At 37.4% G+C, this 23742-nt stretch overlaps 1 protein-coding gene across 8 annotated transcripts in view; it reads left to right on the forward strand.

Moving 5' to 3' along the window:
- KDM6A (lysine demethylase 6A) overlaps positions 1 to 23742 on the forward strand; it is a gene marked incomplete at both ends in the record, with an annotated part of 145611 nt that overhangs the window by 112035 nt on the left and 9834 nt on the right. For all 8 annotated transcript variants that reach the window (XM_079536019.1, XM_079536020.1, XM_079536022.1 and 5 more), the window contains 7 exons: positions 12588 to 12717; positions 14273 to 14378; positions 14987 to 15192; positions 17527 to 17591; positions 17694 to 17768; positions 19482 to 19630; positions 22553 to 22667. In XM_079536019.1, coding sequence (XP_079392145.1) covers positions 12588 to 12717; positions 14273 to 14378; positions 14987 to 15192; positions 17527 to 17591; positions 17694 to 17768; positions 19482 to 19630; positions 22553 to 22667 — 846 coding nt within the window. The remainder of the gene's footprint in view (positions 1 to 12587; positions 12718 to 14272; positions 14379 to 14986; positions 15193 to 17526; positions 17592 to 17693; positions 17769 to 19481; positions 19631 to 22552; positions 22668 to 23742) is intronic.

The raw sequence follows: 23742 nt of genomic DNA on the forward strand, positions 1-23742 counted from the left end.
TTTCTTCAGCCTGGTGGTGTTTCTCTGTGTGGTCACACAGCCATCTGGTGTGTCAGCTTGTCCTTCCAGTTCCATAACTGTGGTGCTTTTTTGAAAATAGTGGCTTTAGTTCCTGTGGTTCAAGTGTAGGTTCAAGTGTTGTAATACAGTGCAAATAATTTTGACTCTTCAGAGGCACAAGTCTTAGTCCATTTTATATTCCAGTAGATTGGCAGGCATGTTACTGTCTTTTTATTTTTAGTTAGTAAGCATGATCGTTTTACGTCAGGTGCATAATTAAAGCAAAAAGTGAAGCCAGCCACTAGGCAACCTGACAAGGACTGCAGTGTGGTTGTACAAACTGCACAGCCTTTTCCCTGGCACCATTGGTGCTAACAGTACAGGATGTGCAGCATATGTGAGACTTGGTTGTTCAGTTTTGAGCTACTGCTTCACAGTGACTTCTGGCAAAGATGCTACAGTGATTGTGGCATAGAAATACAGCAAATTTTGCCACATGCTCAGTAGCCTTAGCAGTAGTCAGTAGTCTTTAGCAGAGGAGGCTGGTGGGCTGAGGGTAGCCTTTTTTGAATCTGCTGTGGATAAATCTGCTGGTGTTCACCTCTGACACATAAATCTCATCTCCTTGACAGGCATGTTAGCACTTGAAGGATTAGGCTTGTTTTCATCTCCAAGTAGTCAACTTAAAAGTACTTCCTTAGCACTTCTAGTGGTTTCCTGGGCCTGGCTTACTAAAGAGCAGTATGGCAGAAGCACTGGATTCCAGGCCTTGAGATCTGTACATACTTTCTTCTGCTATTTATTTCTTACCTCAGGATTGACGTATCACCAAAAATGGCAGGTGACTTCTCCCTTCCAACCAAGGAAAAATAAACGAAAGAACATCTGTAAGGGTTGTATACCATAGGCTATTTCTGTGGGTTATTGCTGACACAGTGCTGCAGTTGTAGGTAGGAACCTTCAGTAAAAGATCAGGTTAGTATATTCAGTCAACTCTCCTCGGAAGTAGACACTGCAGTGCTTTGCACTGAAAAAACATCTACTCAGGAAAATGAATTCACTGTAAATTTTGTGTTTACTGTATGTAACTATCCTGTATTAATGCACGGTATTATCAGTCTTAATATACGTTAGACATAAGATAGTTTATTCAGTTTTAAACTGGAGCAAACTTTACTATGCGCTGTTCAGTCAAAGTTTATAGAGCGTAATTTATTTTCCTTGCCTAGGGTGAGCTTACAAAGGCTAGCAGGAATTCTGGCAGATAATTGTTTTGCAGTTTCAGACATTGTGCCTAGTGCAGACCCTCTTTCTATAGCGAAGTCCTTAGGTAGTTTTAGGAGAGGTTTCCCTTTTTGTTGTTTTCTTTTTTCCTAAAGAATTTTACTGGAAATCCAAAATACAAGGAAATCGAAATGACCATATAGGGTATGTAATTTCAGTAGCCATGTCTTGCTTGATGTTGTCATTTGTGGAAGAAGCTTCATAAATGGCCTGTAAAGTTCATGGAAGTCCCTTTAATCATCATAAGCATGTGATTTTGGAATGTTATGGTTTGTATTCTTGCTGCTGTTTGCCATACTTACTGTGCTTACAGTTCTTTTAATTGTAAATGTTACTTATATTTTTGTGGTGTAAGAATTATAGTTGGAATTTTTAATATCGCAATATATTTTACTCAGAAATACTTGTTTGGAATTATGCAGCTAGTTGTGATGCTTTTGAGCATTTACCCTTTTGGTTATTGAAGAAGTGATAAAAGTATATTTACTACCTTTTTTACTGCACCTCCAGAAATCATTTAAATGCAAAGGGCTGCATCTGGTACCATAATTATGAAAGTTACTGGTTTGTAATATACTGGGATTTAGTGAATACTGATCATGGTACAGCAGTCCATAGGCATACGATACAAAAGCAAAATGCTTATAATGTTAAGAGATTGGATTAGTTGGACAACTTTAAAGTCTAAGGCATTTTAAATATTTGCTGTTAGTTGAGGCCTTAAGTGTTACAGCTTCACATCTCCTAGAAAAGAAGGAATAAAAGCGTACAGGGAACATTTTTTGTGATCTTATACATGGTGAGTTTTATATTGTAATGATCATTTTCAAGTGAAGTTTCTACTTCTGTTACATTCATAAAAAATCTTTTAAACTCTTCATTTTAAATTGGGACCGTGTATATGTTCTTGCTTGTAGATGTCTAAACATAGCTTCAGTGTCTGGTGTTGGGATAAGTGTAATGCAAATACATGTAAGAAAAATTGTAAGACACATAGAGTTCTTTCTTGAAGTTTAGCTGGTTTCTGTCTTCAAAATGTGTTTAGCAGAAGTTTGCACTCAGCCTTCTTGGAAAGAGTAAGGAGAAGTGCATTTCTGCTGTTTAGTGCCATATTCTGATTTAGTACACTGCTTACTGCTTACCAAATGATTCCTAGGTGAAATCTGTGGCTTGTATTGGACATTTTTACTACTGAAATCATAAAGCAGCTTTTAATGCATGTCCTTTCTTTGTGCTCTGTGATAGAAGTGGTATTCCAAGTGATGCTGAATTACTAAAGGCTTCGTTATTAACAAAAGAGATCTTAAAATCTCTGGTGTATCTTTTTCAGCAGTATTTCGCTGGGTTTCATATAGTCTGCATTGTTTCCAAGGCTTGTGTAATTCCAATTTATCAAGAGACGTTAAGTTAGTGCCTGACCCCCTGTAGTTTGCAGGCGAGTAAAATGTGCCTTGCGCTGTTGTCACTGTACTTAGCGAGCAGAGATTCAGAGCTCCCTCTTCAGCCTGTCTGCACCTTCCTTCAAGAAAGGCAGATTTGATACGTAGCTGAAAATGCTAAGAAGGATGAGCAATGACAGAACTTGAGGACAGACTTCTTTTCCTGAGAGGTCAATAAATGCTTCAGTATGGGCTCAGACTACTGAATTTGCTCAGTTTAACAGGATCTGTCCTAGACGAACTGCGACTGCTGGAAAGTATCTGCATATCTTATTATATTAATAGAAGAGTTTGTGGGACTGTCAGCACAGAAACAATTGCAACATTTTTAGGCTGAACCTAAAGTGTGAAATGAAGTCAGGCAGACATTTTTTGTGAAAATTGTTTGGTGCTCATTAGTGCTGTTCCTGATCTGGGCTAGTGCCTGTTGCCTGCTAGAGAAAGGGCCCTGCCTGCATGTTTTTTTCGTACTAATGGAAGTGATAACTCTTTAAAAGATAAGTACTATATATGATATAATAATAGTTTTGTTTTCCTGCCACCTTTATCTACTTGATTTAAAGTTTGCAAACGTAAATGGAGGGTGAGGCTGTCCCAGCCATGTACTGAATGGCTGATTAGCTCCTGCTTTCTTCTAAAACATGTCTGTGCTGGGGTGCGTGCAGAGTATTGGCTCAGGAGCAGAGCTCTCGTGAGAGCATTTATGTTGTAGATACTGACAGTGGGAAAAGTGTCCAGAGGGGAGGTTGCATAACAGTAGTCTGCTGAATGCCCTGCTTACCTGTTAAATGAGAGAACCTTTAGACATAGTGGAATAAAAGTCGCTTATATTAACACTGGATTCTATTAACTCAATTAGGGCATGTTAACCTTTATGTTAATACAGTGTAAGGTAATGAAAAAATGAAATGTTGGAAGTATTTCTTGTAGTAGTGATTACTTTCAGCTGTTCCGTCTGTAAATGGTATCTTGAGATACAAAAATGAATTTGAGACAAAAAAAATGTGACTTTTAACATTACACTGTAAAAGGTATATGAAAGCTATCTGCAACGGAAAACCTGAAAATACTTCTTTTCCTTCCTTTCTTTCTTTAAAAGCAAATGAAAAAAAACCCCTACTTGTTCTAAATAAACTTCAAGCAGAGAGGGAGTGGGGAGTTACTCTGCAGTAGCAGTTCTTAAATATTGGTGCTACACTGATTGTTTTGTCAATACTCTTATTTAAAATGATACAATCAGAGAGATACTCTGACTTCCTCTCTAATGTTGATTATTACTTTCTATTCTAGCATATTCTTTTTGCTTTCTGGAAGTACTTTCTTAATACAGTCTCTTGCTCTATTTTTCTGATGGTATTACCCAGGAGGAAAAAAGACATTTTGACAGGTGGGAACCAGTGGATATATGTTGTTTATATATATAATCTGGAGCTTTGTGTTAAGTTTTATTTCCTTATTTTTCTGCATTTGGCTCTGTTTAGTATATGCTTACTTACAAGCCAGAATGTTTGATATCATGTGTAAATTGCATCAAAATGCATCAGAGGTCTGTTTGTTACATAATCCTGATTCACATGCTTATAGATCTTTAAAAGTTTTAACTATGAGAAGCCATTTTTACATCTTTCAGGCCCTATAGGTTTGTGTCTGTCTGGAGCAGAAATGACCTGAAATTACTAGCAGTTTGACATTAAGTAATGCACAGCAGTTGATTCATCATGTAACTATATTTGACCTACTGTGCAGCAGTGAACTGCAGTATAATGAAGTTCTGTATCTCACAGGAGAGATTTAATAGAAAGCAGAACTGTAGTTGTAACTTCTAAAAACTGACTTGTTTGTTAATCTTGCTAGGATTTTGGTTGTCCTTCAAGAGCAGAGGAACATCAGGGGTATGGAAGTTGTTTGTTTAAAGGTAGAAGCAATTATTAGAAAAAGGGTTCAGAAATGATGTATTAAAAGAAATAAAACTGAAGTAGACAGGCAAAAATAAATGTTGGGAGCTTGCAGTTTTATTTTATATAGACAAGTGGTGTCTTAAAATAATTGTGCAAACAAAGCCATTGAATGAAAGGAGATACTTTGCATCATAAAGTGCAAAAGATGTGCCAAATAGGCAACTCCATTTGATTCTTTTCAGTTGTATCTGAATAGGTTGTCTGCGTTGTAGGAGCAGACTCGGTAAATGTTTTGTTTCATCAAAGACTGAAGTAAGTGCTTAAGTAGGGCGACAACATCCAGGGACTTGCACGTGTCTTTGTATCCATCTTCCTCAGTGAGAGTGTTGAGGAAGTATCTAACAGAGATTCATTCTATTCAAGTGGTGAGCTGAGGTTGTCTAGGACACTGAGAAGGGGTCAAACAGAAGGTGCTGGAGTAGCTATGGATACTTCTCAAAAGAGCTTTCCCTGAAGGGACTGGATGGGGTTCAGTGGAGAGCTAGGAGGGACTGAGAAATGCAGTCTCTAAGCTGATGATTAAACTATGCAAATCTCATTAAGATGCTGTTCTGGAGAATAGTGGGATAACAAATGCACTCATCTTGTTCAACTGTTGTTGGACTGTACATACAGAAGGAACTAAGGAGGCGATTCTGTGTGTGCTGTATGGGTAATTTGCTTAATCTTATGGACTAATAAAAGTGATGGCAACAGATGCTTATAAAGCAACTTAATTATTATATTTTGAATAGCAGGCTGTCTGCACAGTAAACTAGATTTCTTTAAGCCTCTGAGCAAAATTGCAGATAAAAATGTGTACTATAAAATTATTCTTTAGGTTCTTGGAGAAAATACTCCCCTCAAGTAGTGGTCATTAAGAAGACCAAGCAAAAGTGAAAGTCTATTGTGACTAAGAGAAGAAAATTCACTGGGGGTAACTGTTCTGTTTGTTACTAGATAAGCCAATTGCTAAGAAGTGGAGAACAAAAAAGAAGAGTGTTCTGTTTTGTCTAGCTGCCTGTCGGGGCTCTTTTAAAAGAGCATTATCAAAAACTCTTTCCATACTCTCAGAAATTTAGGTATCGTTTCCCCATGAGCAATCCTTTTGAAAGGAGAGTTAATGAAATGTTGCAAGACTCGAGACTTACAACTTGAGCTGTTTATTTTGGAAAAAGTGATACCAATTGATGTCTTGCTCTGTTCCAACTGGTGCATCTCATTAGTGTCTTGGAGGATAATACGAAAAACGCAGTGTCCTTCTCATTAAAGATGCTCCATCGTTGGTTCCCTTTGAGGCTGATGAGAGGCCAAGTCCTTCCTGTAAGCAATATAAAGAAGTTCATCACTGCTTTGTTTTGCTTCTTGTAAAAGAAATAGCTCACTTGCTATGTGTTATTTATAAATGTGCATTCAGAGCCTGAAAAGGGCACACAAGCTCCAGACAAAACTTTTGTTTGATAATTGCTTACAGCAGTTGCTAGACAAGGAGGCAGATAGAATAATTGAACAACCTCACTTCAGCTGTAAGTTTGTGTCATCACTTCTAGGGCAGTGTCCAGAATGCCTAAGGGTAAAACTCTCAGATGTATCTGCACTTGAAAGCTTTGCCAATTTGTCCTATCAGAGAAGAGAAATGAGATGTATGGACTTGATGGCAATGCCTATTGAAAGGGGCTAACATGCTTTTTGTAGTTCTTTTTGCTTGGTGCATAAGGTGAAAGAGTAGAGAGCGATCCATTGAGATAAGTAAAGGAAGGAGACCAGCAGAAATGAGCTGTGTCTCAGAAAGGATGTTTTAAAGGGATAAAAGTATAAACTGACAAGCAGAGGGTGAAATGGTCTGGAAAATGGGCTGATAACTGGCCGGCATGTAAAGAAGGGTAGGAAATAAGCATTGTGAGAAGGAGTGGAAAAAGCAGTTCCAAGGCTGAAGTGTACAAACCTGGGTTCAGTGCTGATGTCTACATCACTGTGGCAGAAATAAACTGAGGGTGATTGTTCTGAAGGGCTTCCTGAGCTTTGGGAAGTCAGGGAGTGAATCCATGGGATTGGAAAGTACAATCAAAGCAAGGAGTGTGTTTGAGGGAAGTACTTTGTTAAGTGTTTGTGTTTTGCTCTTAAAAACCTCTTGGTTTTTTAGGATGCTTTTTTTGACATACACAAAAGGCTATTTTGGCTTGCAGGCAAATTGTTCAATGGCTGTAAAGTCATCTTATTTCTGGCAAGTAAACTTCACTGGGGTAAAAGTTTTAAAAATAAAATTTTACATGTTGTAGTTTCACAGTCTAAGCCCTGCTTAAATATATTCTGTTCTGTTACAGAAAAGCAAATACAGAAATACCTGAGAGTAAAGAAAAAAATAACGTGTATTTTAACTGTTGCATTTAGAGAGGGGGAAGGCTAAAAGAAAGAAAAAGTTTGGTACCACTAGTTACAATGCTTTTCTTAAATAAGTCGTTAAATGTGCTTCTGTTTGTCTTACTGTAATAGCTTAAGGACAAGGTGATTATCAAATGAAAGAGAAAGATGTAAGTCATTTTAAAACAAGAGAGAGAGGAACATTATTTCTTACATAACATATAATTAACCTATGAAGCTCTCTGCCAACCTATAGTAGTGAGGTAAAAAACAGAACAGAATTAAAAAATGATTAGAAATACATTTGCATAATGAGAAAATTCACGATTATTTCATAGGATTTTCAGTAGGTTTGGAAAAGAAAGATTCCTGGGAGTATTGCCAGCTAGTACCTGGTTGTGAAAGGCTGAAGCGAAGAGCTGCATTATAAACAGGTTGTATAATTATCTGGCATTATTTGCATTTAACCATAATATAAGCTTGGCTTAATTTCTTTGAATTGCCCTTTGAGAGCGCATCTTTCTGCTGGCTGCAGAAGAAGCCTGTGGAGATGAGCCTCAGACAGCCAGCACCAGGCATTGTGAATAGTCACCTCATTCCCAGCATGAAGAGTGGTGATAACCATTTTCCTGTGTTTTTGCCCCGTGAAAGAAATTAGTTATATCCACTAATTGTTAAGGAAGACTAAGTCTTTCTATTTTGCATCAAGGTTAGGTCACTTAAGTACTGTGCATCCCAGTGATTCAGCTTTCTTCTGCGAGCACATTTTTAAAATGTTTTTTTCATTCTCTGCATGTTGAGTAATTCCAATGGATTTAAGATACAATATCACATAAATCCACTGTTCCTTATATTCATGTTAAATGTGATTTTTATGTGAGAAAGAGAGGGTATTAATTTTGTTCTTCGGAGTAACTATAATCTCCTGAACGATAAAACCCTGTTAATTCTCATGCAGCTAATCCTCAAATAATAATTCACTTAAACTGACTTCACAACAAAAATAACTGCTTATGTGCAAATGATTGTAATGTGGCCTGTGAATTGTACCTTAAATGCAAATGCATAGATAGCTGGAAATTGCTCAGGAGCTTTTTCACTGATCTCAAAAAGTCACAATCTTTTTAAAAAGATAAAGAGGAAATGCTTTAAAGTAGAAGCTAAGAGTTCTAGAAAACTCCTAGCAAAAGCTTAGAAGAGAAAACTATAGCCAGGAATGAAATACAGGAAAGACACACGCAAAAACCAGCAATGCCAAGTGTTTCTGATCAGAGATACTGAGTAGTCAATACGGAGGCAGAAGACACTAAATATTTTTGTTGAGATCTTGGGAAAAAGGCAGATAGGGTGTTTACATTGTGGGATGCGCGATAACCCGCTCTCTGTTTTTCACAGTGTTCAGAGAGGAGGACATTGAACCCTTATGTGATGGTTTTAAGTCAGAAGCCCAGATAGCAGATGTCCTTGAGCTGTGAAAGAGCAGGCTGGAGTTGTTGTTGATCACGTGTACAGGTTTTTGATAGTTCTTAGAAAACAGAAAGAGTTGCACAGGACTTGAAAATTTCCGTGAGATTGATTTCAGAGTGGGATGACTACTGAGAATGTAATGCTGGCAGTCTGGCATTAGGCCTGGGTGAAATAACAAAATCATTGAGGTGATTAATTTAATAAATGTAAAGGGTAGTAATTAATGACAATGAGTTCTGGCTCATGGAAAATAAGTATTATGCTAACTACAATATTCTTCATGTAGCTTAGCATCTTTAAAGTAAAACAGTTAATACAGCTTTTTAACACATTTTGCTTCCTGCTTGCATAACATCTTCGTTAGTAAGCTAGCGTGATGCAAAGTCAATACAATATCTGTTGAAGTGTATAGCAACCAAATGATATCTGTAATGTCATCGTTACTGGGGTGAGTGGAGTTTCAGGGATGTTGCCCTGGGATCTGATTTCAGCCTTGTTTTTCCTCATGATGTAGGGCTGTAAGTGGGGAGTGAAGCAGTTAGTGTCCATCATGCGTGGCATGGAGCCATGGCAGCTTCAGAAGGAGCAACCAGGTTCCTTACCCATGCAGTGAAAACAGTGAACTATAGGAAAGAGTGTGGTAGGCAGATGGAGGCTTACCAGGCTGTACTATCAATCTTCATTTGTCAGAAATCCGTAGATAAAGTGAAGTTACTTGTTAATATTTGCTGAAATCAGAGACTGCAGAGTGCTCTGTGATGAAGAATACAGGCCACTTGCAGAGCAAACTGGTTCACACCTGTGTTTCTGGGAAACAATGTGTTCTGTTACAGCCAGATGTGAAGTTGTGCCGTGGGAGGAAAGGAGTGTGAAGCATTTTTAGAAGGTGAGGGAACATATCCTAGAAAGCAATAAAATGAAACAGGGGTGTTATAGTGAATCTGGTGATTGTTTATTCAAAAGATCCGTTCATCATATAAAATTCAAGCACCTATTTCATCTGCTGCAGTTGGTGTCACTCATAAGCCTGACAATTTGACTTTGATCCACGGGTTAAAACAATTAGGTGATTTGTGGCTTTTACCTGCCAAGCAATTGGCAGTGGGCTGAGAGCTGCAGCTTTGGCTCCAGGAGGTGCTGCACATCATTCACATCTCTGTCCTTACCTTTGTGAGGCTGACAACTAACTACTCTTGACTCTGTGGGAATGAAGGATGTTTTGCAGCCTGTACAGCCTGTGAAAACTCAGTTTAAAGCAATGATGGATGAAACCTGTCCTTCTACTCATTCTTCCATCATGGCATTATAGGTGACTATTTGGGCTTGCATTTTCTTCTCAAGGCCTAAGTTAGGCTTGTTTTTTGCATTTGCTCCCTCTTTCAGCTCCTGTGAAATCCTGTAAAAAAAAAAATTACATGATTGCAACAGGGATGTGTGGCTTTCTCTACAATCCCTGTGGTCAAAAACGATCTTTTACTTTCCCTGTGCTGGCCACAGTTCTGTATTTCCATTGTTGGAGATGTTTGGTGAATAGATAGACTATTTTGTTTCAGGTGCCAGTATCAAGTCTATTTTATTTAGTATTTCTCCGGAGTTGCTGTTGTTTGTTCTATGATTTGTATCACTCTGATTTGCACACTGTCAATTACAGTGTTATGCTTTAGTAATTCTCTTCTGTTTCTGTTAATAGTAACTTATTCTGATTGATGGTCAGAAAAAAATAGATGAGTGAAACGGGTCTGATAAAGACAACTTTTAAGATTCTGCCCATCTGTTTCCCATGCCACTTGAATTACAAGTGTTTCCCAGTCTCAGCTTTTTTTTTTCTGGCCCTATTCCTCTTGAAATTTCTGCATAGGGTTTTAGTAACTTAATAGGAAACTGCAGGGTCATTTGCTGTAGTATCAGCTTCAAGCATTGACTTCGAGATTCCTCTGTTCGTCTGATCTTTTTCTCTGTATTGTCTGCTTTCTTCAGCATCTCTTTCACTTTTCAAATGTGTAATTTCTCTAGGCATACAGCAGTCTCTCCTCTCTCTGCTGCCTCTCTTCCCTGAAGACCCTATGTACTCTGAATTTACCAAGTGTTTGCTGTGTGTCGCTGACCTCAAGTGATTTGAATCACAGTAGTTCTGGGTGTTGTCCTTTTTCTTCAGCTTCGGTCTTCCTATTCTTCCTTGTATCAGAAAGTGCCTGAGAACTGTTTCTCAATTCAAACTGATTTTTTTCCATAGTTCTGTTGGATATTAATGCTGTGGATTTGCTTTCCTTGAGTTTATTTTTCAGTTTCTTGATGCAAACATTATAGTTCCTAATATCCACTCTTCTGATTTTAGTTTCGTCTTGCAAGTATATTCTTGAATCTCAGATTCTCACAGCCATCATTGATAAGTTTCTTTGAGTAGTGGTGATTTTATATTGCCACATTTCTGTGGGTTTTTTTCCATTTTTTTTTCCCCCTGTGGGGCAGCAGTGTAGTGTCTTTGCAAGAACTGTCTCAGGCATTAAACACAGGTCAGTGACATTTTGTCGAATTGGATGATGCCTCATCAAATCTTCTGCTGAAAGCATCTCTTTCAGTTCCTTTGAGGTTGTAATCTATTTTGGAATTAGGCTCACCTAGCACAGTGAATAGCTGTGTTTGGAATTTTGTCTGACATCTTTTGAGACACTTGTTAAGTATGTCTTTGTCTGTATTGCTCTGATCTCTCATCAGAGGATAGAAGTGTAGGAGATAGAAATCTGGTTTAAATTGTTCCTTGTCATGATGAACAACAATTTCTCTGGATGCTCGTCTTTGCTACAGCCTGAGGTACATGTGATGTTTGTTCTTTAAAGTATTTGTCATAGCAGTCAGTCTGTTGTGATCTTAAGCCCAAAGTCCTTCTTACTCATGGTTCGTAATAGCTTGATTTGAAATAATGCTCTCACATGCCAGCATTAAGCTCTAGGATGTTTCTCAGTGCTAATATCACAGTTTCTGTGTTTGTTACAAGCTATATTGATAGAAGTTTCACCTAATACTGTGGCAGCTGTGTTTTCTGTTGAAGAACCTTGGTTATCAGGACATATTTTTGTAGCTAGTGAGTTCTAGGAGGATAAACGACTGAATCACGCCTTAGCACATCTTATATCCTGGAGCACTGAGAAATGGTAAGAACAGTAGCTAATGAATTAAATGGGGTTGGAAGAAAGATTTGAATATTAGTTGGAAGAAATGTAAAGCAGTTCGGTTATTTTTAACAAACAACCAAAATTAGGGGATATCTCTGTTAATGAGGACCTGGTGATAGTGACTAGAAACTGTGGATTCTCAATCTCTGCGGTCATTTTCAGCACTGAAAGTCATTCATAAGAGAAGAAGCTGACATGCATACAGTAGGCTGTCCATGCCTCAAAACCTCCAGAGAAACATTAGCAATTACACCAAGCAAGGTCCTGATTCAGGTACAAGTGCAGGTGTTGAAACAACAGCTTAACAAGAGTAATTCTTTCCTGTGTTTTCCAAGCAATATGGTGAAGTAATGGTGGTTCCTTCTAGCTTCAAAATGTGGAAGTCAGGGAGAGGTAGATAGGTGGCTGTAAAATTTAGTGTTGTATGTTTCTATTTTTGTGACTCCAGCATTGTTCTTGCTGAGCAATTATCATTTTGCCACTACTCTGTTACAGTGCTGTGCATAGTATTACCAGACTGCACTATCTCACTTGCTGTGAATTCTTTATCCACCAGCCAGTGCCAGCCTAGTAAGGTTCTTCTGTTTCTATTTGAAAACTGCTTTCTGTGTTAGATTTGGTCAAATGAGTCATGCTAGCTTTTGTTTAAATAGGCTTTATTTTTAACTAGTGGTGATGACACTGCAGACTGGAGGGGAAAATTGGAATGTATTTGAATAATATCAATTTATACATTGAGAATACTCTATTAAAATATATATGAGCTTTATTTGCATCTTGAATTACAGTTTCTAGTTACTGTCATTATTTTGCAGAAAAGATAACAGTTCAGTTTCTAGTTACTGTTATTTTGCAGAAAAGATAACACTAATTTTTTTTGTTGTATTTGTCAAGTATTGATAGAGACAGCTCTTCTTTCCTTTTAGGAATCTGGGTAAAAATGGCTTATCTAACAGTAGTATTCTATTGGATAAATGCCCACCTCCACGACCACCGCCTCCACCATACCCTCCCTTGCCAAAGGACAAGCTGAATCCACCTACACCTAGTATTTATGTAAGTAAAGTAGAAGTAATTTGCTGACTGTGTGCTGTTAATTATTTGAGTATCTGAATTACATTATGCAGTTATTTCAAAGATGCAGTGTTCACAGCTGAATTCTAGTTACAGTGTATGAAGAGGGAAAATGTTAGACTTGTGCAGTTGTGAGTGAAAAACAGCTTCAAAAAATTAGGCTTATTTATTATTTATAGTACTGATGGAATAGGCAAAAATAGTTTGTGAGTTATAATACACAGCAATTTAGGTGTATTTGTACATTTTTTGCAAATGACAGTTTCAGTGATAAGAAAGCAAATGATTAAACTGAACTTTCCTGACAGTCTATTTCAAAATATTGTAGGGAAAATTAATTAGAGCTGAGATGATGGTAACGACAAAATGTCATCAGTTAGGAAAATAAAAGTTTTATTAATAGAATAATTCAGTTGGAAGGGGCCTACAAACATCATTGAATCAAACTGCTTTTTAAGGTAGGTTTTTTTTTTTTCTTATGCATCCATTGAAACTCCTGTTCCAGAAATAAACTTCTGTAATAGCTTTATGCAGCATTGTAGGTAATAATGAAATTGTAAACTGTAGTAATTGTAAACTGTAATAAACTTAATAATGAAATTGTAAACTGTAGTGTGCCCATTCAGCTAGTGTAAAAACCTCAGGATAGCTTTGCTCAGCTGAACTTTAGGACCAGAAGCACTTGGCAGACTTGTGTGCTGCAATCCAAGCAGTCTGCTTAAGCACTGGATTATGTTGGAAGCAATAGTGCTGCTCTTAGTGTTGAACCTGAGTTAATCTTCCTAATTAAGAGTCTGTTGTAGCTTCATTGAGTATTTGCAAAGCTGATAAATCCCCATGTTGCAGCATTCTGGATGTGGATGTGCAAACATGGGTCCGGTATTTAGGAACTGTGTTGTTTATTGAAAGAGATGTCTTCAGCATATATACAGTCTCTGTCTACAGTGTCATTGATACTTTGTTCACAGTCTGTCTGCAGGATTTTAAAAGATTCATAGCAATTAAAAATAAAAGCGAGGAGAAACTGCAGCATAAAATCGAGGTTGTAGATTTACAAAAGCGTAGGAAAAAGAAATCAATTTTTCCAGTTAACATGAGATATACTCTGAGAGTGCACTTTTTAATTATACTGCTTCTTGTATACATTATCTGCGGGATTAGTTTTTTAAATTCTGAAAAGAACGTCAGTACATTATCTTGCTCTTCAGAGAATTCTGCAGATTTAGAGAATTTACGGGGCTGCTGTCAGATAAAGAAATAAACTGCAGGAAACCTGAGTTGCAAAAGCCGAAGCAACCTGGGAATAATTCATGCCAAGAAATAAATTACAATAACGAATTAATTTCAGAAGGTGTAAACCCAGCTTACAACGTGGAAAATGGTTGTATGATGTTGCTATTCAATGCCCTCAGTGTGAAGAAATGAATGAAATTCCTGTCTTCCTTCTGTTGTTTCACATTTTTTATTGTTCTTTCTTATTTTACAAACAAGAAGTCCAACCTCATCTGATATCTAATATTGCATTGTAATTTTACAGTTGGAAAATAAACGAGACGCTTTCTTTCCACCTTTACATCAATTTTGTACAAATCCAAACAACCCTGTTACTGTAATACGTGGCCTTGCTGGAGCGCTTAAATTAGGTAACTTTAATTTGGTTACATTTTCTTTGTAAAAATAGATATATTTTTAAGTGATGTTTCTCAGTTCTTAAAAGTGGATATTTCATACTGCGTTACTGTTCTGTTTAGAGTAATTAAGGGAACATGTCACTTAGCTCACTGCTATTTCTAACCTAAATCAACTTAAAAAAAAAGAAAAAATAGCAAACTTCCATCAGATAGTGTTGATCACAGACAGAAACTGAGCTGATGGTATGGGAGCTTATACACAGAAATTTCTTCCTGTGAAAACTATGCCTTTGTGACTTTGCGCTTTGATTTAGTGATGTCACCGTGAACATTCATAGAGCTCTAATTTCTGAAAAATATTTGTTAATTGAGTTACACATGCTTATGGATTTGTAGTTGGAATATGGTCTGTAAAATAGCTGTCAAGGTTTTTCTAGGCTTCTGCTGTTGTTTAGAAAAGCCTCTTGAGCATTACCGTAACATTTCATATATATATGTGTATATATATATATATATATGTTATAAATCAATCAGATAATGTTAAGTATTAATATCATCTCTTCTAAACCTTCTTGTCATATATTAACAGCCATTTGTGACTTTTTTTTCTTATTTATTAGATCTAGGACTCTTCTCTACTAAGACATTGGTAGAAGCAAATAACGAACACGTAGTAGAAGTGAGGACACAACTACTGCAGCCAGCAGATGAAAACTGGGACCCCACTGGAACAAAGAAAATCTGGCGTTGTGAAAGCAGTAGATCTCATACAACAATTGCTAAATATGCACAGTACCAGGCCTCCTCATTCCAGGAGTCTTTAAGGGTAAATATATTGCTATTATTTAAATTAGAATTTTGTGGCCTGTGTACTAACTCTGGAATTAAGCTCTGTTAGTAAAATCTCTTGAAAAAGAAGTCCAGATGTCATTCAAGAAATTGAGACATTCCTACCAGCATGAAAAGCACAGATGAATTTACAGTCTATTTTAAACAGAGCGTTAAATACTATACAGGATGTTCTCTCATGTGCTTAACATAGACTTCATTTTCTTAATATAAAGCTACTTAGTGTTACGTATTTTAAAAGCTTGTTAGCTTTAAGCCTTCTTATAGTGATGTCAAAATTAATATTGAAATATTAAAAATTTCAGATGTTCTTTTTCTTTCAGTCATGTTGGTTCAAATTTTAGGCATGACTTCATTCTTTGTTGTAACCTGAATGAATTAGAATGTGACTTGTTAGAAGTTTACGCTCATACTTTTAATACAACTGTTTAAAATATCGTAGAAACTTTTTCAGAAAAGTAATTGATACTTCCTGTACTAGTTACTGATGGGTTCCAAATTTAACATTTTAGGAGCTGTTAGACATACAGAACTGAGTAAAATGTTCACAGTGTTGCAAACATTATACTTCATTGGTGCTGAGTTTCAATATTTTTGTTAAGTAGTGAACACGTACTTCGAATTAGATAAAGGCACTCATCTAAGGCTTATGTTACTGAGTGCTTTGGAAAGACTAGATTAAGGTGCAACAAAGACAAAGGGTATTATTGATCACTTGTGTATTAGAAAAAGGAGAAAAAGTGGAGAATTGACCGTTTCAGTTTTCACTGCCATTACACAAAAACAGTGATGATTTCATTAAGAAAAGAAAGAGAAATTCCCTAATTTCTTGCATTACTGGAAGGGATTAGAAGCAAATGTATCTGTGGTTGGAAAAAGGAAAAGGGAGAGTGGTTAAATATTCTAAGCCAAATTGATACAAGATGAGGAAAAGACACAGGAATACCATGCAGGAAGCAGGGAGAGCTGGGCAGAATAGTGTGTGGCTTGGCGTAACCAGTCATGAATGGGATTTTTCTCAAAGAATTGCACCGATGTTGTGTTCTTGAGCATCATTCTGGAGGAGAACATTGTGTATAAATAAAACTACAGGAAAGCTAACTTTTAATAAAGTATGTGGTTGATTACATATACTCCTGTCAGCAGGAAAGCCTCAGCTTTGTTTTTGCATCAAGAAGCAATTGCAGTATTTTCTGTGTTGTTTTTTCCTCTGCTACAAAGTGGTGATAAAAATGTAGTACATAAAATAGTTTTTATAATGTCAATTCTCATTTTTTCCTCAAAAATCAAAATAGCATTGTTTTGTTTGTGTTCCTTTTTCCTAACACTGCAGTGACCTGTCCTTAGATGACTTTTGCAGTGTTCAAATGAAAGCTGAGTTCCTCCTTTCTACAGATACAGTTCTCTTGAGTTGCCTTAAGTGACCTTTTTTTCCCCCCTCTAACAACTATAACGTTGCTTTTCTAACATGTTTTACAGTATTTCATAAAACCATCATTGCTCAATCCTTTTTTGTTCCTCTTTGTCCTTCGTTCAAAGGATGAATAGGACTTTCTCAGGTACATAGGGCACTTTGATGTCTAACAACTGCCTCATTCAAAGCACAGAGTCTTTGGACAGCATCCAGGCAGTTCCTTCCTGCTTTTTGTCTTACTTTCTCCTTCTATGCCTGTATACTTGTGAAAAAGGAAGTTTTTAAAACCGAACTTTAAGCCCAGTGTACTAAAAAGATGAAATTACATCACTTAATGCTGGTTAGACTTTTTCCACTAGTCATGGTCCTAGCTACTGCAGTGCTAAAATAGCAGATGGCTATTAAAAATTCAAAGAACTTTGTATAATGGATATTGTAAAATGAATTTTATAAATATTAGTCAGCCTATTTTCGCATCAGGAGACCTGTTTAACTTTGAAGGCAGATAAATGTTCTGGTCTAAAAATGTTAGATTGGATTTCTTTTTACCTGCATAATGAAGCAAACCCAGCACATAAATTTGTAACTCTAATATAGGTTAGCAAAAGAGTTTACAGTGTAGAAATTTCCTGTTGTCCTGGCCTGAACCTCACAGAATTTTTATCACAAAGATTTTTTGCAACAGCTTTTGACTAATAATGTTTATTTTCTTAGTGGCAGCATTCACATGAGACCCTGGATGCAGATATTTTAAACGTTGTACCACCGTTTTCAAACAAATGTTATTACTTCATACCTCTGTGTGCCTATATTTTTATGAATATTCTTTTTAATATTTAAATTATTTAGATGTCACTGTTTAAATAAATGATAGCATTTTCACAATTGCATTTTTAGGAGGAAAATGAAAAAAAGAGTCACCACAAGGACCACTCAGATAATGAATCCACATCTTCAGATAAGTAAGTGTGGTATAAATATGGTAATTTTCCAGTTACATTTGTGTGTATTTTTACACTATTCCTATTTTCACATCCACCTACTACTACTTCTTATATTTACAGTTCTGGGAGGAGGAGAAGAGGACCTTTTAAAACAATCAAGTTTGGGACCAACATTGACCTGTCAGATGACAAAAAGTAAGTTTGATTGCAGTTTCTTTTGCCCACAGTGGTATTCTGCACTGTTACGCTTCTTCTGGAAAGCTAATGCTTCTGGAAAGCAAATTCTTCTCGGAAGACAGTTATTTCCTGATAATCCCAATTCCACTTGGAAGCTGTATTGCCATGTTACCTTTAATCTTTTGTTAAATTGTTGTTATAAATCCCTCTTACCTTAAAATCTGTTTTTGAATTTGTCTTCCCAGTATCTTTAATTTTTCAGTAATTAACTTTTAAATTCCATCAGTCACTTTTCTTTCCGGTAATACTTCTAATATATTCCATTTGTTTCATTCTGATGCTTTAAATTGTTTTCCCTTTTTTCCCCCTTTTATACCTATTTTCATTTATTTTGTGTCCTTTTTCTCTTAGCTCTTGCTTCTCTATTCAGAAGCAGTGCTCAGAGTATGTAGCAAAGTCCGAATTGATGACTATGAGTGGAAAAGCCATGATAAAATTAGAAGCGTAAGGGGAATACAGAGAATTCTTCAGATGAGAGATTTCAGTGAGACCAAGAAATAAGGAAAATGGCTCAGAAAAACTTCACAAAGTTTCAGAAATACACTGAAAGCATTCTTTTTTGTTTTTAACCAGTAATAATTTTTTATTTAGTTCAGTCTCTGCTTGGATCTTTTTTGGAAGTGCGTGCTATTACTGTTCTACCCACTGCAGTAGTAAAATTCTGATCCACTTCAGTTAGGAGAACAGGAGAAAAGGTTGTAGTACTGGAAATTGGAGGATGCTAATGAATTTTTTGCACATATTCTGTGTGTATACAAACGTGATTAGAGATTGTTGTAAAATTTAAAATAAGATCTTATATTTCTCTAAACAAAATTCTGTATTACAAAATTACTGCCAATGAACTAACCCTTAGAGCAATCCTTTTGGAAAGACTTTGACTAACCTGGGAATGACTAACCAGAGGTTCATAGAAATTGTATTTTGATACTTTAAATAGATCTCATAGAATCACACATACATTCCACATCTGATTTTCAGTCTCAAGTTCTGATACAAAACAGTTTTTCCCTGAACTGGCTTGTCATACACAGGATTGTATTTGGAAATGTTTTTGAATTGAAGGGGTAGCACAGATACCCATGTGACATTACAGAGCCCCACATAAGTTTGGAGAACTTGTATTTAGAGATATTATCACTAATAAAAGCATTCAGTTCCATGGCACATGCATACAGCTGACTTCACTCCTGGTTATAGCAATCATGTCTGCAAGTCAAACTATGTTCAGACAGTCTTCCTAGCAGATGTCATGACATAATATCATTTGGCTCTTGAAAGCATCGGTAACAGTTTCTGACTGGTTTAAGAGTGTGGGAAAAGCAGACCGTCGTGTTTACAGAAAAGATATATGATATACACCAAGGTGTAAACTAAAAGCATAGTTTTCTTGTGATATAGCACCAGATTAAATAACTGCAAGATTGAGTTAGGTCACCAGATCTTCTAGTTCACAGTTAAAATAAATTCACGTTTAAATTTCTCTAGCTGTCAAGTAAGGTTATTGCGTTCTATAAACTTCCCTTCTAAAAGATGCTAAATTATACAGCAGTGAGTCGTCTACTCCTTCATCTCCTATGATAACAATTTTCTGAAAATGTTTGTATTTCCCAAACTCAGTTCTAAGAGTTTCAGGGATTCACAGTTTGTCAATTTGCTATTTTGCTGCAGGTGGAAGTTGCAACTCCATGAACTGACAAAACTTCCTGCTTTTGTACGTGTGGTATCAGCAGGAAATCTTCTAAGCCATGTTGGTCATACCATCCTGGGCATGAACACAGTGCAGTTGTACATGAAGGTTCCAGGAAGCAGAACACCAGGTGAGTATAATTTTTGTATGGAAAAAAAAAAACAAACAAAGGAATTTACTGCTATCGAATTAATTTATCTGCTCTGCAGGTTTTCTGTATTTTATAGCAGGCATAAATATGATAATGAAGTACATAGTCATTATTTTTTAATTTCTAGATTAACTGAATCTGCATGTACAAAGCACTAAATTATCTTTTAGGAGAAATTTCTGAATTTCTGTAATGCTTGATAGTTGTCATTGTAATCTCTTGCATGTAACACTGGACTCCAGATTTTTTAAGGGGAGAAGAATGAGTTCATATACTTGAACCAAGTTTGTAATTGGCGTGCCTTGAAAGTTTTTACAGACTTCCCAAGTAGGTCTTGTATAATCACAGTAATCCCTATAATTTTAAAATTGTTCACTGCTGTCTGAGAATAGGGCTTCATAATGGGTAGTGCTGTGCTATGACACTATTGTGGGTTAACCCTAATAGCCAACTAAGCGCTGAACAGCGTCTCACTCACACCCTTCCAAGTTGAATGTGGAAGAGAATCAGAAAGATAAAAGCGTGGTAACTCTTGGGTTGAGATAAAGACATTGTAATATGTCAAGCAAAAGCTGTGCATGCAAGTCAAGCAAAATAAGGAATTCGTTCACTGCTTCCTATTGGTACGCAGATGTTTAGTGAAAATAAACTCCATCCCAGCCAAACCCAGTACAGGCACTTGACTGAGGCTTGGGAGATCACAGAATGATGGAATGACTTTGTTTGGAAGGGACTTTAAAGATCATCTAATTCCAACCGTCCTGCCATGAGCAGGGTCACCAACTAGACCAGGCTGCCCAGGGCTGCATCCAGCCTGGCCTTGAACACCTCCAGGGATGGGACATCACAGCTTCTCTATGCAACCTATTCTAGTGTCTCACCATTCCCTGAGTAAAGAATTTCCTCCTAATATCTAATCTGAATCTTTCCTGTTTTATTTCAAAACCCTTCTCCCTTGTCTTATCACTATTGGACCATGCAAAAAGTCTCCCTCTTGTTTATAAATTCCCTTTAAGTAATGGAAAGTCACAGTGATGTCTCCCTGGAGACTTCCCCATGCTCCCTCCTGGGAGAGGTGCTCCAGCCCTCTCTGTTCATCCTTGTTGGCTCCTTCAGACTTTTTCCAACAGCTGCAACATCTTTCTTGTGCTGAGAACCCCAGGCTTGGGCACGATACTTTCAGTTGTACCCTCATAAGGGCAGAGCAGAGGGGGACAATTGCCTCCTTTGCCCTGCTGGCCACACCTCTTGGTGCAGCCCAGGATACTGTTAGTCTTCCAGACTGGAAACTACTGGCTTGCATTTGGCTATTCGTCCGTCAGGACCCACAGGTCTTTCTCAGCAAGACTGCTCTCCATTAGTTCTCCCAGTCTGTACACATATTTGGAATTGTCCCAACATAACTGCAGCACCTTGTACTTTTTCTTGTCGAACCTCATTCGGTTCACATGGACCCACCTCTTAAGCTTATCCAGGCCCTGTTGAATGGCATCCATTCCTTCTTTTGTGTCATCTGCACCACTCAGCTTGGTATCATCTACGAACTTGCTGAGGGTGCACTCAGTCTCACCATCTGGATCATTGATAAAGATAGTAAAGAGCATTAATACCAAGGTGGACTCCTGGTGGATGCCACTTGTCTCCAGCCTCCACTTGAACATAGAACTGTTTACCACAACCCCCTGCTGTGACCATCCAGTCAATTATTTATCTACTGAATAAGTCCAGCCTTCAAATCCATGTCTCTCAAATGTGGAGATAAGGATGTGATGTGGGACCATATCAAAGGCTTTGCAGAAGTCCAGGTAAACACCATCTGTTGCTCTTCCTTTGTCCACTAGTGCTGTCACTCCATTGTAGTAGGTCATCAGATTGGTCAACCTGCCCTTGGTGAAGCTGTGCTGGCTGTGTTTGATCACCTCCTTCTCTTGCCTGTGCTTTAACGTAGCTTCCATGAGGATCTACTGCAGTATCTTCCCAGGCACGGAGGTGAGGTTCACCGCCTAGTAGTTTCCCGGATCTTTCTTCCTACCCTTTTAAAATATGGGAGTGAAGTTTTCCTTTTTTAGGTCACCGGGGATTTCACCTGATAGCTGTGATGGAGAGTGACTTAGCAAGTACATCAGCCAGTTCCTTTGGTACACTGCCATGCATGTCAGTCAGACCCCGGAGACTTGTACACATGCAGTTTTATCACAGTCTTGAACTTTTTACTTCCCATGGGAGTGGTTTTGCTCCCTCAGCCTGTGCTTAGAGGTACAGCAATGTGAGAGATGTGGGAAGGCTGACTGCCAGCAGAGGCCAAGGCAAAGAATTGGAGTACCTCATCCTTCTCCATGTCTGTTGTTGCTCATCCTCTGGACTAAGTTCCAGAGTCTGTTAGTGCTGAAGTACAACTTCAGATAATACTGTTAGGGATTGTGGTTCAGCTCCTCAGCTGTCAAAAGAAGGTAAGATCTGGCATTTCTGCATCGATTTTTGAAAGTTCCTTGGGACAGATTTTCTTACTACTTCTTTGTTAGTGCCTGAAGTCATGAAGTTTCTCTCCTAAATGAGATTATCAAAAGCTATCACAAACACATTATGTAAGCTTTAGCAACTTGAAGCATTGATTTCTACAGAAAGGAAGCAGCTGAAATATTAGTCAGATTCATTAGTCAGATTGGTAGTTCCAACTTATTTTGCACAAATTAACAAAAGCAGAATTCTGTTGTTATTACAACTTAATTGCATTTCTTGACACTGTGAAGTACCTAAATATTACATTTAATAAGTTTATGAAACTGAAACTGTGATGTAGGGTTTGGGTTTTTTTTAGTAATTATAACCTACTTTGCATTTTCTTGGTTATTTTGATAAATCAGCCTTACAGAAAACGTGTTTATTTTTTCTAAATTTCAGGTCATCAAGAAAACAACAACTTTTGTTCAGTAAATATAAACATTGGTCCAGGTGACTGTGAATGGTTTGTTGTTCCTGAAAGCTATTGGGGTGTCATGAATGACTTTTGTGAAAAGTAAGTCATGCATACTGTTCCCTGTTTTTTTCAAGTTGCATTTGTCTTTCTCAGACCTAATGGGAGAAGGGCAAGTTATGAGTTTTTAATGGGTTTTCCACGTAGTTTGAAAAGTCTTTTATAACAAGTCAAAATGTAAAATCTGGAATATTTGCAAGATATAGCATTTGTGCAGTGTGCAGGAGCTTGGATTGCCTTAGGTGCTCAGTGATAACTTTGCTCCCAAAACTTTACATTACTGGATAATCCATCTCAGTCCTTTTTGTTTGGCTAGCCTCTTTATCAACAACCTGAAAGTACCATCTACTCTTTCCAAATGGTGGTGCTTTTATGGTTACTTTTAGGACCATTGCAGTTGGGTGATGGAAAAATCGGGGGGTGAGGGAGCTGGTTTTTGTTTTGGTAGGTCTCTTTTTTTTTTGTTGGTTGGTTGGTTGGTTGGTTTGTTTTTTTAGGAGTAATGAGGTGTTTTTCTGGTATTGTAAGTTGTTAATTTTATTATGATTAATGTACGTGTCATACTTAAGGAATTACACAGCCATTGGTGTTTTGGCATTGTTTCTTGCTGCATCTAATGGGAGAGCTTAGTTTACCTGAACTCCAGGAGGCTTCATAGCATGCTTTGCATATATACTTGCAAGTTTGTAGCTTACTTAAATATGAAGTGCATTGATTGTTGGGTAACAGTGGTCCACCTCTATGTCTGTTCCTCCTTCTGTTGCACGTGTGCTTAAAAAAAAAAAAACAGGCAGTTAGGAGCAGTTGAGTCCCATCTCATTTGATCTTAAGGGAGGTTTTTTGGTTTTTTGTTTTGTTTTGTTTTTTTTACATTGCCCATTTAAAAACTGATCTAAACTCCTCAGCTTTCTTCAGAGCTTTCCCAGCGTTCTGCATATTCTTCTCAGTACCTATTTTCTGCTTGTCTACTGACAACTGCTCTTATTTAATCAACCTTTACAAAGATTACCCTCCTCGGTATTGTAATTCCACTGTCAAAAATGCAGTGTCTGTAATGATGATAGGCCTATTACCCTCATGCCACTGCCCTTTCTGAGACTAAAAGGGAGTCTAAAAA

The sequence above is a fragment of the Tetrao urogallus genome (genome assembly GCF_951394365.1).
Source record: "Tetrao urogallus genome assembly, chromosome: 1".
Taxonomy (NCBI): domain Eukaryota; kingdom Metazoa; phylum Chordata; class Aves; order Galliformes; family Phasianidae; genus Tetrao; species Tetrao urogallus.